This window comes from Coccinella septempunctata, chromosome 6 (genome assembly GCF_907165205.1).
Source record: "Coccinella septempunctata chromosome 6, icCocSept1.1, whole genome shotgun sequence".
NCBI lineage: Eukaryota > Metazoa > Arthropoda > Insecta > Coleoptera > Coccinellidae > Coccinella > Coccinella septempunctata.
The window spans coordinates 1,120,915-1,139,266 of NC_058194.1; the positions used below are offsets into that span (position 1 = coordinate 1,120,915).

General features: G+C 37.0%; 2 protein-coding genes and 1 long non-coding RNA gene across 3 annotated transcripts; 2 read left to right on the forward strand and 1 right to left on the reverse strand.

Annotated features, from left to right (window-relative positions):
• The first annotated feature begins 2,326 nt into the window (after positions 1 to 2,326).
• Positions 2,327 to 4,219, forward strand: LOC123315325. The gene is made up of 2 exons (XM_044900981.1): positions 2,327 to 3,144; positions 3,466 to 4,219. Exons 1-2 carry the CDS (start codon positions 2,327 to 2,329, stop codon positions 4,217 to 4,219), a joined length of 1,572 nt encoding a protein of 523 aa, XP_044756916.1.
• A 6,108-nt stretch (positions 4,220 to 10,327) lies between these two features.
• On the reverse strand, positions 10,328 to 11,749 carry LOC123315871. Its single transcript, XM_044901771.1, has 2 exons — positions 11,490 to 11,749; positions 10,328 to 11,415 (listed from the first exon to the last, which is right to left on the reverse strand). The coding sequence occupies exons 1-2, from the start codon at positions 11,600 to 11,602 to the stop codon at positions 10,551 to 10,553; spliced, it is 978 nt and encodes a 325-aa protein (XP_044757706.1). The 5' UTR covers positions 11,603 to 11,749; the 3' UTR covers positions 10,328 to 10,550.
• A 1,474-nt stretch (positions 11,750 to 13,223) lies between these two features.
• Positions 13,224 to 17,649, forward strand: LOC123315872. The gene is made up of 2 exons (XR_006538009.1): positions 13,224 to 13,260; positions 17,489 to 17,649. It is a non-coding gene; the product is annotated as an uncharacterized LOC123315872 (long non-coding RNA).
• Positions 17,650 to 18,352: the final 703 nt, after the last annotated feature.

Sequence of the window (18,352 nt, forward strand, 5' to 3'; positions counted from 1 at the left end):
CCTAATACTATTCCGCAAGATCTGGGAACAGGGAGATGTGCCACAAGACTTCAGAGACGCTTTAGTTATCAACCTCTATAAGAACAAAGGCGATACGTCGAATTGCAACAATTACAGGGGCATATCGTTGCTTAATGTGGCCAGTAAAATTCTCTCGAAGATTATGGCTAATCGTCTGGTTCCACTCTTAGAGAAGCTTTTACCTGAATCCCAGTGCGGCTTTCGACCAAATCGAGGTACGGTGGACCTAATTTTTACACTGCGACAGCTACAAGAAAAGGCCCGTGAACAACAATCAAGGATTTATACAGCCTTCATCGATTTAAGCAAGGCATTCGACTCGGTGAATCGGAGAGCGCTCTGGAAAATCATGGCACGTCTAGGAGTACCCGAAAAATTCCTGGCAGTGTGTAAAAGCCTTCATACCAACAACACCGCTAGAATACAGCATAATGGCTCTACAACCGACCATTTCTCAACCAACTCTGGAATAAAACAAGGCTGCGTATTAGCGCCTTTACTGTTCAATATTTTCGCCATAGCTGTATCGATAATTGCTGACATGAGCATGCCCGTAAGAGGTGTTGGGATAAGATTCAGATTTGATGGAGGCCTGTTTAACCTGAAGCGCCTCAGAGCAAAAACCCGTACCAAGTTTATCACGGAACTTCAATATGCAGGCGACTGTTCACTCATCGCTAGCAGCTCAGAGGATCTACAGATAATGATGGACACCTATAAACATATATACGAAGCTTTAGGCCTTAGACTCAATATTGACAAGACCAAAATCCTGGTAAGTCCGCCAGAAAGCCTTCAAACAGATATCAGCCTGGACAACGAAACTCTAGAACAGGTCGAGCAGTTCAAATACTTGGGAAGCTTCATAAATACTAGGGCTAACCTTGACACGGAAATACACAACCGTATCAATTCGGCATCACGGGCATTCTGGAAGCTGAAGGACAGAGTGTTCCAAAATCACGACCTCAATCTGAAGACCAAGACAGCTGTTTACAGAGCAGTGGTCCTCCCAACGCTTCTTTACGGAAGCGAAAGCTGGACTCCCTACAGGCGACATATTAAACAGCTTGAACAGACGCAGCAACGTCATCTAAGACAGATAATGCACATCAGATGGTTCCACAAAGTTTCGAATGCAGAAGTCTTGCAGCGCGCGAGTTGTACAACAATTGAGACTCAAGTAACGAGGGCCCGACTCAGATGGAGCGGCCACATTCTGAGGATGCAAGACACAAGACTCCCCAAAATAGCTCTATACGGCGAACTCACTGAGGGAGCCCGGAAACCAGGAGGCCAGTATAAGCGGTTTAAGGATACACTACATCAATCCCTAAAATCAGTTAATGCTAATCATAACTGGGAACAACTAGCGTTAGACAGGTCACAGTGGAGGTCTTTGGTCCACAGTTATAATGGAGAATCGAGAAGGATACAGCGGCGGCCAGATCTGGTTGGAGACTATCCATGCCCTGAGTGTGGAAGGATCTGCAGGTCACGGTTGGGTCTCTTTAGTCACAGGAGGGCACACAATCGCAACTATCACTAAGAAGTTACAAGTCTGTTCGAATTTTTTTTTTTCTTCTTCTTTTTGTAGATTTATTTCCGGTAACGGGATACAGCAATGAATGAATGAACAACCGAGTGTGTGGCAGACTCTCTCAAGGGCTCGAGGAATTGGGCATCACCTGGAGTGGATAAAATACAAAACTACTGGTGGAAACACTTCACCAGTGTACACGAAACATTGGCAAGATTGTTCAAAAAAGCCTTAGTTGATCCTGCTATCATACCGGAATACTTCACTATGGGTAGGACTTTTCTTATATTTAAAAAAGGAGACCCGAAAAACCCTGAAAATTATCGTCCCATCACATGCCTGCCATCGATCTACAAGATGATCACTGCTGTATTGACAAAAAAAATCAGCGAGCACCTCAAAAGGAATAACATGGTTGCTCGGGAGCAAGGTGGTTGCCGAAGGAAAACAAAAGCATGCAAAGAGCTACTTATAGTCGATCATATAATTACTAAGCAAGCAAAAAAAAAACTGAGAAATATCTCTGTTGCATGGATCGACTATAAAAAAGCGTACGATTCTGTGCCACACTCGTGTTTATTAGAAGTACTCAGAATGCATGGGATACCAGCACAAGTTGTTAATTTCCTTAGCTACCTCATGAAGAACTGGAGGACCTCTCTTCTTTTAAGAAATGACGATGAAATGAGGGAATGTGGCGTGATCAATATATGCCGTGGGATCTTTCAGGGCGATACTTTAAGCCCCATCTGGTTTTGTTAGGCAATGAACCCCCTGAGCTGTCTCCTTAGGAACTCTGGATACGGATATGTCATCGACAAAAGCAGAAACATCCGAGTTAGCCATCAACTCTATATAGACGACCTGAAGCTGTATGCTGCCAGTAAGGACCAACTGAAGAGGTTGCTGGAGCTGGTTGCCTCGTATAGTGATTCTATAAACATGCAGATCGGGGTGGAAAAGTGTGCAGTGCTTGAAATTAGAAGAGGAAAAATTCAGGAGACAGAAACTAATACAGTCCTCATGAACACGATCGCGATTCCTCAGCTGGGCAATCATGAGTCGTACAAATACTTAGGAGTTAGGCAGGCGCTTGACATAAAAACGGCTGAGATGAAGAACCATTTTAAGGAAAAAATATACAGTAGAGTCAATATGCTCCTGAAATCTAAATTGAACTCAAGATCTCTCTTCAATGCCATTAACACGTGGGCTATCCCAGTTATGACATTTTCCTTTGGAATATTAACATGGTCTGCTACTGATCTCCGTGGTATGGACACTGCTATAAGAACAATGCTAACTAAGTTCGGAATGCATCATCCGCATTCATCAATTATTCGTCTTTACCTGCCGCGGCATCAGGGAGGCAGAGGCCTGGTTAATTTAGAGCGAGCGCATGGGGAAAGCGTGGATGACCTCAGAGAATACTTTTTCGCCCAGAACTCACCGTTTTTCCAGGCCGTTCGCGAGGCTGATCAAAATATATCAGCATTAAAGCTGAATGAGCCGGAGAGCAGAGATCCTTGTGTGTCTGTGGATGAGCTGATGGAGCAGTGGAAGGCCAAGGCGTTACATGGTAGATATTTATTTATTTATTTATTTATTTATTTATTTATTTATTTATTTATTTATTTAATGCTTACAAGGAATACAAACAGGCTTAGCCCACAGAACAGTATTCACCTATTAAAAACTACAAATACATCGCTTCAAACTATCACAAGTAAAAGGAACAATAGAGTTGTTTTTGCTTTATGAAAGAGTATTCCTGAGACTTCGCTTCAGATTTTTAAGTGTTATATTGAAGATGTCCAAGTCAATGCAAATGTTATTATATGCAGTGATCATCCTAAAAATTGGAGCATTCTGTGCACTGTTCGTCCTCCGAAAAGGAGCATAAGATATCCGGGACATCTGGAAAGTAGAGAGGTTAATAAGCAAGAATCTCTAACTTACCTTCGTGCAGGGTACCTGTTCCCGGAGACGGAGGCAAGACTAATAGCTATCCAGGACCAGGTCATGCCCACTAGGGCATACCTGAAGCACATAGCAGGAGTGGACATCCCAACGGACAGGTGCAGAAGATGCTCTCAAGCGCCTGAGTCCATCCAGCATCTGACGTCGTCGTGCTCTATTCTGGCCCCAACCGACTACCTGGAGAGGCATAACGTAATGGGAAGGATATATCACCAGCAGATAGCGCTCAAGTTGGGTCTGATCAGCGAGGAAGTCCAACAGCATTTATATAAACCGAAGATCTTATTACAAAATCAAAGGTATAAACTGTACTGGGATGCGACTCTTATTACGGACCGCGGAGTCGCAAATAATAGACCGGACATTGCACTATTTGACAAGGAAAAGAAAACATGCCTTCTGGTGGATTTTACGGTGCCGGCTGACGACAATCTCGCGAGAGCATATACGGAAAAGGTGACGAAATATGGAAGTCTGGCGTTGCAGATGAAGGAGATATACGGACTGGAACATGTCTCGGTTCTTCCGCTCATAATATCGGTGAATGGATTGGTGGAGGCTCATTTGATAGAAAACACCGATAAGCTGTGTTTGGATAGATCAGTGATCTCGAGCGCACAAAAGCAGGTTGTGTTGGGGACAATACGAACAGTGAGGAAGGTCTTGCAAGGACTCTAGCATCGTCATGTGTCTTGGCATGTCATGCCCGGCAGATGATACGTACCCACTATGGTGAGGAAAAAAAAAATATTAAAAATAATATATTTTTATATATATATATATATATATGTATGTAAATCGTCAAGTCTGGGGTACTTTTCAGTCGCTAAATGGTCAGTTTGGAGACATTTGTCAACTTTGGGGTCGGCCCTCAAACTTTTCTTCTGGGAGTTGGTTAGTTTGGAGTCCTGACCTCAAACTTTTTCAGAAATTCATTAGATGGTTAGTTTGGGGACGTGACTCCAAACTTCTCTTTAAAAAATGTATATATAATAAATTGAATTGTCGATAATAAATTAGTTCCGAGACAAGTCGAAGCATCTCTCCTGAGCGTATTGTTACCGTATTCTTTCGAATCATTCTACAAAGTGAATCCGTTGAACAATTTTGTACAGGGTGGGCAAATTTCGAAGTTTTAGCACTACAGTTTTTAAACCAGAGGAGATACACAAAATCTGATACCCCATTCTCGTTCTCTTTTTCTGAGAAACTAAATATAGTAGTTGTCATTTTTGGCCACTTTCTTTTGTTTTCGAGTTATAAGCAAAAAGTGGAAAAATGGCGATATCGAAATAAATTTATATCTCCGCAAATATTGATGATAGTGCTCTGAAATTGAAACATTATACAGGCACTTTTTTACGTAGAATCCAGTGGCGTGCTCGCTTTTTTAGCAGGATTTTTAATTACGAAGCTATTACCCAAAGTTTTGTTTTTTTAAATGGGAACACTAGTTTTCTGTGCAATTTTTTGAAAGCTTAATTTTTACTGATTTCAAAAATATATAACATCATATGGTTTGTATCAATATAAATAATAGAAAATGGTCAAAAACCTTTTTTCTCAATATTTCTATGGTTTCAACTTTTGATGAGCATAGAAAAATGTAGCATCGTATGATTACCAGTGTCTCTTTCTATAAGGCCTTTCATTATTATGAAAATTTATGAAATATATCTTGATTCAAGTTTTGTGAAAATTGGTAAAAAGCATAGAAAGAACGACATTGCCGGAAGGAGACTGCTTTTGTTATAGGTAACTCTATTTTTCTGTGCTCGTCAAAAGTTGAAACCATAGAAATATCGGGAAAAAGTGTTTTTGACCATTTTCTATTATTAATATTGATACAAACCATATGATGTTATATATTTTTGAAATCAGTAAAAATTAAGCTTTCAAAAAATTGCACAGAAAACTAGTGTTCCCATTTAAAAAAACATAACTTTGGGTCATAGCTTCGTAATTAACAATTCTGCTAAAAAGGCGAGCACGCCACTGGATTCTACGTAAAAAAGTGCCTATATAATGTTTTAATTTCAGAGCTCTATCATCAGTATTAGCGGAGATATAAATTTATTTCGAAATCGCCATTTTTCCAATTTTCGCTTATAACTCGAAAACAAAAGAAGGTGGCCAAAAATGACTACTACTATTGTTAGTTTCTCAGAAAAAGAGAACGAGAATGGGGTATCAGATTTTGTGTATCTCCTCTGGTTTAAAAACTGTAGTGCTAAAACATCGAAATTTGCCCACCCTGTACAGTCAAATGACTTTTCAAACAAACTGAAAGAGTCTTCGAAATATTTTTATCCCCGAACTGTTCATAAAATAACTAAAAACAAGCTCAAACCTCACAATTTACACAACAGAAAACGTTATGAAGTGCAGTAAAGTTCAATGACCAATAATGATTTAATGATCAATAATAATGTACGAAATCAGATTGATAGGGTTCGTGAAGAAATTTATCCTATATCCACTTCAAGAAATTCATATAGTTATGAATAACGTATCCAAAAGTCTATTTTTAAAAATAACTTATTTCTTTTTAAGGTTGCCAATGATAATTAAAGGACAACTCGATAGAAAGGATATCGTTTTTATTTGTACAAGGAACAAGCAAGTGAATCTATCTAACGCTAGACATCAACTGACTATTTATTATTCGAATTATGAAAACGGAAAAGAGTCACAATCGGTGGTCACGCCTTGTGTCGTCTTCCAGGAATCCTGGGTTTCGGGTTTCGATGCAATTCCGTACTTCTTGTGGGAAACGGTCTCGTAACACTTCCCCCCTTAGACTGGAACGTCCTCGTTATCAGTACCAAGGCCTTGAACGTTGCTCATCTCTAGGTGGATGATTTTCCTGGGACTGAACAGGAGCTCTTGAATTCTCGTTTTGTTTAACAAGATAGCAATTATTCCTAGAACCATGAGACAAAGTAATATTCCACTTAGGGCATAATGTGTCATGTGAATGACCGGATGTAGATACATGGGTTCATCTCGGAGTTTCTCAGTTTCTTGAATAATGGAGGTTGGCTCTCTCAAATGTTTCAAATGGAATTCGATTTTGTGGTTGAATTTCAATGTAATTTTTGAAATGTTTCTGAATGTGATATTGTAAATTGGTACTGTGTTGTCGAATACAGACTTTTCAATTATGATTTTGCAGTCGGAACTGAGCAAATTGGCTCCTTGAATGGATTTCTTCATTATGATTCCATGACAATCTTCTATTACTTCTTGGGTTTTCTTGAAGATGGTCAACAATTGTTTGTTTTTCAGTACGTGGTGTTGTTTCAGTTGCAGAGCAGTATTGCTCTCCTTAAGTTCTGCCAATTCAGTGTCAGTCTTTTGTGCCTCTGCAATTCTTTTAAAATCAATAGCTTCGATGCTATCAATTCGGGACAACGCATCTGCAACGACGTTAGCGTTGCCGCTGATATGTTGAATATCAGTGGTAAACTCTGATATGTATTGGAGCTGCCGTAATTGCCTAAAATTTGCCTTTTCATTTTCTTGTCGGAAGGCATAAGTCAGGGGTTTATGGTCTGTATATATGACAAATTCTCTACCTTGAAGTAAATGTTTGAAATATTTGACTGCCAAATACACACCTAACAGTTCACGATCGTATGTACTATAAACCTTCTGCGCTGAATTTAATTTTTTTGAAAAAAACGCTAAGGGTTTCCACTCTGATCCGTCATACTGCTGCAAAGCTGCGCCTACTGCACAATCTGATGCATCAGTAAATAATGCTATCGGCAATTCTGGATCAGGAATAGTAAGTAATGCTGCATTAGCTAGATCCGCTTTGCATTTTTCGAAATCTTCTTCTAATTTCGGTGTCCAGATAATCGGTCTATTATCTTTTTTACGCGCACCCTTTAGTAGTTCATTTAAGCCTGCTTGGGTGTGAGCTGCATTTTTAATGAAAGGTCTATAAAAATTTATTATGCCTAAAAACTGTCGCAACTCATGAATTGTTTTTGGTCGTTGCAAGTCAACAATAGTATGTACTTTATCTGGCAGTGGTTTTGATCCTTCTGGAGTAATAAAATATCCCTAAAATTCAATTGCGTGGACACCAAATTGTGATTTTGCAACATTGATTCTAAGACCGTATTTCAAAAGTCTATCTAAAACCAATTTTAAATGTAGAATATGTTCTTCGTTAAGCCAACCCCATTGAGGAAAACATTTTACCCAAGCGGACGCAGAAAACAGATTAAAGTAAGCCGCTTGAGAAGTGGACACACAAAACTAACACATGGATTCCTGCTTTCAAGAGAAGAACCTCCACAGTGCGACCTATGTGAAACACGAGTGACAGTTAAACACGTAATAAGTGAGTGCACAAAATTTCAGGCAAAACGGCATGAGTGCGGAGTGAGTGCGCGGATAGAAGTTGCGTTGGGAAATAACAACAAAGAACTAGAAAAGACACTTAACTTCCTCAAAGAAATCGAACTTTATTATAAGATATAGATCAGGTACTAACTCTCATTAATATAGAGTATACACCCAAAATGATATAGCACATAATCACACATGTAACTCCAAATTTCTAAATAGTGGCCTGTGCTAATGACTCTCAGCGGTCGAAGCACAAGAATTTTAAATAAAAAAAAAAAAAAAAAAATGTTCTTCTTCAGAGGTAGACGCTATAAGTATATCATCAATATAAGAAAATACAAATTCTAAACCTGCCAAAACTTCATGAATAAACCGTTGAAATGTTGAAGGGGCATTTCGTAGTCCGAATGGCATAGCTATAAATTCAAATAACCCGAATGGAGTTGTAATGGCGGTTTTATGTCTATCTTCTTCGGCTATTGGTATATGGAAATAAGCCTTATGAAGGTCAATTTCTGAAAAAAATTGTTTTTTACCCAATATATGATTGAAATCTTCGATTCGAGGAATAGGATATCGATCGGGAAGAGTTCTTTCGTTCAATCGCCTATAGTCTCCACATGGACGCCAGGAACCGTCTTTCTTCTTGACTAAATGTAAAGGACTAGCCCATTGTGACTTTGATGGTTGAATGATACCATTGTCCAACATAAACTGAAATTCTTTCTTAGCTATAGTCAATTTTTGGTTATCAAGACGTCTAGGTTTCGAAAATACTGGCTGTCCTGTTGTAACGATATGGTGTGTTTAACATTGTGCTTAACATTACTAGGCAGAAAATTTGGTCGAGTTAACTCAGAATAATTGTTCAATAGTACACTGAATTTATCAAGTTTTTCACTGACTAAAGTACTCACTACATCTTCTGATGTGATGGACGCCAATTCACCTTTTCTGCAAAGCTTAGTGTCGCCATCCACCAACTGTTGTCTCTTCAGATCGACGAGTAGGTTGAATTTTTTCAAAAAGTCAGCACCCAGAATGCCTCTTGAGGTTTTGGCGATGATGAAAGGCCATCTAAATGCACGCCTTAGACCTAAATCGATTTCCATAATTATGATGCCATAGGTGGGTATCCGAGTACCATTAGCAGCATACAAGATGAAGTCATTGTTCGAATTTACCTGTGCTGAAGTTTTCTGACCATATGGAATAATTAATACGTCAGCACCGCTGTCCACTAAAAATTGCAAACCCGTGTTCCTGTCTAACATGAATAAACGAGAGTTGCAGCAAGTAACTGAATCAGTAGTAGATGTTGCTGCACTTTCCACTACTGACTGGAGTTTTCCGGCTTTTTCCAAGCACAAGGACCAGTACATTTTTCAGGGCGGCATTTTTTACCATATCTGTAGTGAAAATAACAGTATTTTCCTTCTGGATTGAATTTTTGTCTTGATTTCGATCTATCTCGGCCTCTCCCAGGGGTTAGACTTCGCCTAGTAGGTCTTTTTTCATAACTTATACTGAACTGTTTGATAGCTTTAGTAAGTTCCGCTACTTCTGTTCTCAATTCTTCAAGTTCATTGGAAGTACTTTTAGTTGCATTGGAACCTGAACCTTTAATACCATACAATTCATTTGGTGGGTTTAACTCATAAATTTTATCAGCCATGATTGCAAGACGATTAACACCTTCTTCACTTGTGATCACTACATTTTTTATATTGATTGGTAGATTTTCCAACCACAAGGTTTTTATTACTCTTTCTGATATATCAGTACCTGCTAGAGTTTTCAATTTCCTTAACAGTTGACTTGGTTTCAGATCACCAAGGTTTTGCCCTGTTAATAATCTCTTTATTCGTTTTTCTTCACTTTCTGCGAATATGCTCGTCAATCTTTCTTTGGCAAGCTGATATTTATTATCATCTGAACCGGTTGCTATATCCCAAATATTGTCTATTAAGGAAGGTTCCAGCTGGGATATTAAATAGTCGAATTTCAGTGAGTCCTTTCTGATACCATTAATTCTAAATTGAGCATCTATTTGATAAAACCAACGTTCCGGTTTCTCTGACCAAAAAGGTGGAATTTTAACTGAGATTTTGTTGATTTCTGGTAGATTGTTTTCTGGAACTTGATTTTCTTCCACACTTGGGGATTCAGCTTGCGACATTTCAGCGAGTTTACTTCGCACCTCGGGGTCACCAATGTTGTATTATTAGAATATGAAATACAGAGAGAACATACAATACTTCATTGTGACTTTTATATATTATTTTATCAATTGTTTTTTTAACACATAGGTGATAATTTAAATTCTAATTATTTACATAGAACTAAAAACTATATCTATGTTTCGACCACAAAACTGTCACAATTATATTATGCCTCTACAAAGTAAACATATAATAATCAATGTGTAGCCTGGTTCGAGATACTATGGGTACCTGAAACTTTAAATAATACATGAATATTGTATTTGTTCAAACTTTCTGGGTTTATCCAGAAACATCTCAGAAGCTAATCGAAACATCCAGAGCCAGAACGAACATTCATGTCCAACACACAAATGTTTGTCCTTCGGTAAGAATTAAAACCCACAAGCTTCAGCGCAGAAGCCATTTTAAATAGATAATGAATATTAATAGTGCATGTAGGAAGTAGTGTGACTCACAGTGATGTTATTCAGGATGTATTGGTTCAGGATAGGTAATTTTAGGTAATGATGGTCGTTGGGTATTGCATGCAAGGAAGCCACTTCAAACACACCACTTATACCAAACCTTATGTTCTCTGAAGAACAATAGTTTATCACACTGTTCCTAACATGGTCATTCCATTGAACAGTGCTACAAGCATTATCAGGACGTGGATCAAAACACAGATCGTTTCTTTTTCGCTTAGTAGTATTATATTTTTGGATCTCAAATGTAAGTTCCTCGGCTTTTTTAGGGGATGAAGTCAGTTTCATTCTCTTTGGCTCATGCCATTTCTGTTTGTTTTCTGTCGGTGTTTTTTTAATACGCCATTCGGTGTGCTCTTTGAATCTCAAAATTGCATAGCACACACAAGCTATATGCTTACACACTGCTTTTGGCCCTTTACCAGCAGCACACTTACACATACTCTGGACAATTTTTCCATCCGACTCGAAGGCAATACTCATAAAATATGTTAATGTTTTAGTGTTTTCTGAGTGAACCTGTCCTCTATAGAAAAGAAAACTATTTTTTGTGCAAGTTACTAGAGCTACTAAATACTCGTTCATCATCATATTGTAGCCCTTTCTATGAACTGCAGCACACTCCGTCATTCCAACATTGTCTCTGTATGCTTCTAAAAAGTAAGTGTTGATATTTACAATATCTACATCAGGTGCCGCACTTTTGGAAGTAACACTACTGTATGAACTATCTAAGGGCCACTCAACAGCATACACCAAATCGTTTTGTATACCTTCTTCTGAATTTCCAATGAAGTTATCATTCCTATCATAATCTTGAAGTCTGTAGAAAGAAGAAGCAAAGCTGTAAACTAGCATACTTTCGACAAAAAATATGTTAACAGTAAACAAACTTACCTTTGAATTAGTTGCTCTTTTAGTCCGCTTAATTTGGCACCCCTCTTTCTTAGCTCTGCTTTTAAAGCAGTGATATTCATTGATCCATAATCAATATATGGCATATTATCCATAATGAATCCTAGCTATTCGTAATATTATAAAATGTTCGCAACGCCGTTAGTGAGTAATGAACAGTGACACTTGACAATTTCAAATTCAAATATCGAAGACCTCACGCTACACTAGCGCCTCTAGCGGTGATTTTATACGCGGTAGCCCTCATTACCCAGAAATAACCGAGTATGCCCTGTTATCGAAATGGTTTCTTCCGAACATGATGCTGGTGCCATTGGGTCTTGGTTATTGAAATTCAAAGCCCACTGCGCAAGTAAGAATTCGAAAAAATGGCCCTTATTCGAAATTGTCGTCATTGATTTCAGTTGGGCATTTTTGAATGCTGTCCCAATAGCTTGGAATTCAATGGACCTCAAAGAATATTTGGACATCACATTTGATGTAATCACTAATTCGAAACCATTTCCAGCAGACAAAATGAAAATATGTATCTGTTGCTTTCATATGATGGGCATAATGTCAGCGGATATAGAGGCGAATTTTTCAGATGATACGGCAAAAATTTAAATGAAACAAATAATGGCCGCATCTTTTAAAATAAATGAATGGTTATCATTTTGTCAGTGGTTTATGAATTTGCACATAGTTTTGAATTCTAATGTATTTGCGCACTCCCCTCTCATCAAATGGTGAAGTGTAGGAGAACTCATATGTTGTGAAAGTAATAAAAGTTAGTTTAAGGATGATTTCGTGTTTGATTAGACCCTTCCTAATATTAACGAGCAATAAGTGATTAGTAGAAACATTACATTTGGCGACGAGGAAATCAAGTCAATCGACGAATTAATCGATTAAAAAGTGTGGAAGTGAACAAACGACAATAATTGTTCAAGATTAGGTACAATAACAATAAGTGCCATCACGATGACGGAAAGCGTAGCCGCCGACGTATCTTGTTGTATACAAAAAATCCCATTATTGTTACTAAAAATAACATTGCTGAATAAGCAATATTAAAATAATATAAAAGAGACTTCCTCAAACTGCGAGGCAGTTCCGCCCAGACTGTCGTATAGAACGTTAGTTCCGCTTAAGTAATCATACCACACGTATAGTAGCTCTATGTTCTGTTTTAACTAAATAAGTACCAGTTAAGTGTAAAAGTGACCTGTAACCATAACCAGTAAATAAATCAAGTTAAGTTAAGTGCACAGTTTCAATTCCAACGACCATTCGACGAGTTTTGGTGTCTTCTCTAAAAAGCCACCTGGTGTCAGAAGAACCTTTTTAAAAATCCAAAAGTTCGCAGCAGGAATACGACACGAATTTTTGGTGTCAGAAGTGGGATCAATCAAAAAGAAAGTTGATCAGGGATTAACTACAAAGTTGATCACCCAGAGGTACCCGACAACCCCAAGAGGGACAACAAAACAAAAACAACCCCAGAGGGACAAGAAATAATCAGTCCACAAAGGGACAACAGGGGATCGCCGGATATTCACCTCAACGCAACAAGGGGTCACCAGAAAAAGGGACCACCACAATTCAACAAGGGATCGCCAGAAAGGGATCACCAAAGAATCAATCCAAGGGTAACCTAGAGCCAGAGCCAAAGCCAGAGCCAGAGGTATCAACACCAATCAACCAGAACTTCCGGACGCAAAGTCAGAGGGGCACCTCGACGGAAGGCCCCACCCAAACACCGCAACCAAAAGTGAGTCAAATTTTTGAAACATTGTAAAGTATATAAAAACTGCACAAAATGTCTTTCAAAGGAGAAAAACCAGGCACCGCGAATGATAATCTAAGTGACGACGAACCATTTGAAGAATTACCATTAACTGTTCTATTCAAATTCATAAAAACATTCAATGGCGACCGGACGGAACTCAACACTTTTATAACAAATGTAAATTCAGCATTTTCATTGGCTCAACCAAATCAAATTCCAAGTCTTTTTCTATTCGTAGTATCACAATTATCCACAAATGTCATAAATGAAATCGATATTGATGAAATAAGTGATTGGACAACCCTAAAAACCAAATTGAAAACGTATTACAGTCAAACAAACCATGTCGCACAAAGCCATGAAGAACTAGAAACACTTCGTCAATATTCGAATGAGGGAATTACCGATTTCTTCAAAAGAGTCGAAAAAATCAAAAATGAATGTATCCAAGCTGAATATCTATCTTCCGAACCAGACGAATTCACCGCGATTAAGAAATCAATTCAAAGAACTGCATTGAGAAGATTTATCATTCATTGCAAACCGAAAATATCTCAAATGTTAAGAGCTCGAGATATCGACAATTTGAACGAAGCTTATAATATGGCCCTTCAAGAAGAAAAAATTCTTAATTATACAAAAAATAAATCGAATAGTTCAACCGGACTTTACTGTTCTTATTGTAAAATGAAAAACCATAACACACAAAATTGTCGCAAAAAACCAAGGTCTAATAATTCCAACCATCAATCAAGTCGAAACTCTTATCGTAACAACAACAATTCTCAGCCAGGAACCTCCAAGTATTATTCATAATGCAAATTCCAATCATAATCCTAATCAATTCAACCCAAATTTCAAGAGAATCTTTTGTACGTATTGTAAAATACCTGGACACGTTTATGAAAACTGTAGAAAGAGACAAAATCGAAATAATTATACTCAAAATCCCAAAGTCAATAAAGTAGAAAAGGATTCTTTAAACTCGAAAAGTCAAACTCTGTCGAATGTCCCAGAGTTGGACCATGGCCAGTATATGGAGGCATTCGAATAAATCATTACGGAGCAGAACTCCAAATAATTTCATTCAATGTCGAAAATTCACCAAACAAAAAGATAAAATTTCTAATAGACAGTGGAGCAGCAATGTCTTTAGTGAAACACGATTCATTAATTCCTAATATCACAAAATTAAATCGTGAAAATGTTGTTTCATTCAACGGAATAAATCCAAACCAACCAATTTTATCCTTAGGCACAGTCGACCTCGAACATAAATTCGAAAATTTCACTTTTCCCATAATGACTCAAGTACATAATAATTTATCTGAAGGTGTGATTAAAAACCGCGAAATCGACGATGGTATACTTGCGAAACCTCTTACATCATTATTGAGGAAAGATCAAAAATTTGATTGGGGAGAATCAGTTATGGAGTTGTTATTCCTGTTTCCAACAGCCATTGTGATTTGGGTGTAATTGTGACGGATAACCTGAGTTGGTCGGACCACATCCTCCATGCTGTCAGCAAAGCCAAAAAATCCTTATTTCTGATCCAAAAAGCATTTGGCAGGTGTGATCCCTTAACGTGCGCGGCTATATACCGAACTTATGTGCGACCTATTATGGAGTTCGCCGGGCCTGTTTGGAGTCCGACGTTGTGCCGCGATTCATCACTGCTCGAGGGTCTCCAGCGTCGTGCAACGCGTCTCCCATACGGAATCTCGCGCCCGTCATATAGTGAAAGACTCTCTATAATGAACCTACCAACTTTTATGGAGCGGAGGACTCGTGGTGACCTCATCACTACTTATCGAGCGGTAAACGATCTTTTTGGTGTTACTCTGCGCAACCTCTTCACGTTGAACACGGATGGCCGTTTGCAGGGCCATGCTTTCAAGCTCCGCAAAGAAAACTTCAAGACAGTGCAGAGGCAAAACTTTTTGTCAAACCGGATATTTGATGTGTGGAACGCGTTACCTCCTGTTGTGGTCGAGTCAGTGTCAGTGAACTCATTTAAAAACAATTTTGACAGTTGGCATTTAAGTGATAGGAACCTTAATTTGTAGTTTTTTTTTTTTTCATGTTCTGGTTTTGATTTATTCTGGATTATTTTGTTTCTTTTTTTTTGTGAGTTTATAGGCATTGCCTAAACTCTTATCCCTGTTAATAATAATTAATAATAATAATAATAATAATCACAACAGAAAGCTTTTTCTGAACTGAAGAACATAATAACAACCGATTCATTATTAATTTACCCAGATTTTTCTAAACCTTTTATTTTAACAACAGACGCATCAAATGAAGCTATAGGCTCAGTTCTTTCGCAAGGAAAACATGGAAAAGATTTACCAATTGCCTATTATTCAAGAACATTATCGAATACGGAAAAAAATTATTCAACCACTGAAAAAGAACTATTAGCAATCGTTGACTCTTGCAAACATTTCAGACCATATTTATTTGGAACCAGTAATATTCAAATCTATACGGACCATAAACCTTTAATTTATCTAAAAAATTGTTCGGATCCTTCAGGACGATTAGCACGATGGCAAACAATATTAATGGATTACAATTTCGAAATAAAATACAAAAAGGGTAAAGAAAATAAAAACGCCGACTTTTTAAGTAGAATTCCAGGTTATAATGTGAACTCTATTGAGGAGAGGTGTGACGAAACAGAAAATTTCACATTCAATGATTTTAAACGTCATCAGATGAACTTGAATATTCCAGAACCGAAAATGATAAAGAAACCTCTGAATTCGTAATTTAGTAATTCCATTTTCAACAGACAAATCAGAAAGAAATGAATACTCCGATTACGTGTACAAACATTTTCCGAATATAATTCCTCAAAATAATCGAATTGCAGAAGTAAGTCTCAAAAAACTACCAGAACAAATAATCTATGTGATATTCATCAAAGATGACGTCACAGAATCCACAACATACGAAACATTATTTGAAACCCTATATAACTTGAAAGCCTTATTAAAATTCAACAATTGTTCTAAGTTTGTAATAACTGATATTCCCAAGAATAATGACTTGATCAGAAAAGATACTTTCAACAGCCTTCTATTCTACTTATTCCGTGATTTCAAATATAACATATTAGAAGAAGATAGAATGCCAATAACAGACAAAAATATGATCAAACAAATATTATTTGACTATCATGATTCACCATTATCAGGACATCAAGGATTTGAAAGAACGTATCATAAAATCAAGGAAAATTTTTATTGGGATAATATGAAAGAAGATATAAGAAATTATATCAGAAATTGTCAAACATGTCAATTATCGAAAACCGATTTTAGAAATAATAAGTAAAAGCCCAATGCAAATAACGACAACCTCATCAAAATTTTGTGAACAAATTGAAATGGACATAGTTGGTCCTCTACCAGTATCTCAAAACGGCAACAGATTTATTCTAACTCTTCAAGATGATTTAACGAAATATATTCAATTATATGCAATGTCTAATCATGATGCAGAAAACGTAGCAATTCACTTTTTAAAATTCTGTACTAATTTTGGCTTCCCAGAAAAAATATTATCAGATCAAGGAGTTGAATTCACATCCAAGACATTGAAAGAATTGAATAGAATGCTAGAAATAAAACACAAATTAACCACCCCATATCACCCACAAACAAACGGATCACTCGAGAGAACTCATTTAACGTTCAAAGATTATTTGAGATGTTACGTAAACAAGGATCAAAATAATTGGGATGAATTTCTTAACTTAGCAGCATATTCCTATAACACGAACATACATAAAAGCACAGGAGTAACACCCTATGAATTAGTATTTGGACAAAAATCAAGAATACCTAACTCCATTCGAAAACCTTCTGAAAAACCTCATTACTCAGATTTAGCGAATTCAATTGCGAAAAATTGAAAATTGCCAGAGATGCAGCAAAGGAAAACATAATAAAGTCGAAAGAAAAATCAAAAACTTATTATGACAAAACACATAATCGTACGTACATATTCAAAGAGAATGATCTAGTAATAATTCAAGATTCCAGAGCAAAACAAACCAGTCAAAAATTATCCAAACATTTCAAAGGACCTTTCAAAATAATTCAAATTCATGATAATGAAACCGCCACTATTGAAATCGATAAAAACAAATTAAAAACTTATCACTTCAATCAACTGAAACCCTTTAATATAATTTCAGAAGACGAAAATTCCCAAAATGGACATAATCAAGATATTACCATTAACGACCCTTCTATTGATGACCCAGGGCCTAGCAACCGAATATAAAGTAACTCCAATTCCTTCATCCTCAGGAATCATATTTCATAACTTAGGCTTAGCAAAAATATCTAATGAACATTTCACTCTTTTATCCTATATTAACCTTACACATATAGAGGAGAAAGTACAAGTAATTAAAGATTTCTATTCAATAACACTCAGTACGTGTCACATCGCAATTAACGATCAATTGGCTAATGAATGTTCTAATCAAATGAAATATTTTCAAAAAAAGTTGGAAACTATTCAAAAATCTTTCAATATAATTACTCATAAAATCAATGTTATATCTAGAAGAAAACGAAGAGGATTAATGAATGCCGTTGGCACGGGAATTAAATGGTTATTTGGAAACCCAGACAGTGACGATGCACAATTTTATTCTGATTCCATAAACTCGTTAATTAATAATGAAAAACAAACCGAAGTTTTAATGCAACAGCAAGTTAATGTTATTTCCGATACCATAACTAATTTCAATAATTCACTCACTAGAATGAATGAAAATATTAATATTCTAAATAAAAATTTGAAAAGTTTCAATAAATTTCTACAAGATATGATAACTATTAAAAACAGTTTTGAAGTCGAAATAGGATTATCCAACCACATTATTTTACTTATCGAGATGACAGATGAGTTAACCAATCAGTTGAATGAATACGTGAATGATATTTCTCTTATTTCAAATAATATCATCAGTTACAATATTTTACCACCAGAAACTCTTTATTCCGAATTGCATAAAATTTCTACGAAGCAAGACCTCCCATTGCCATTG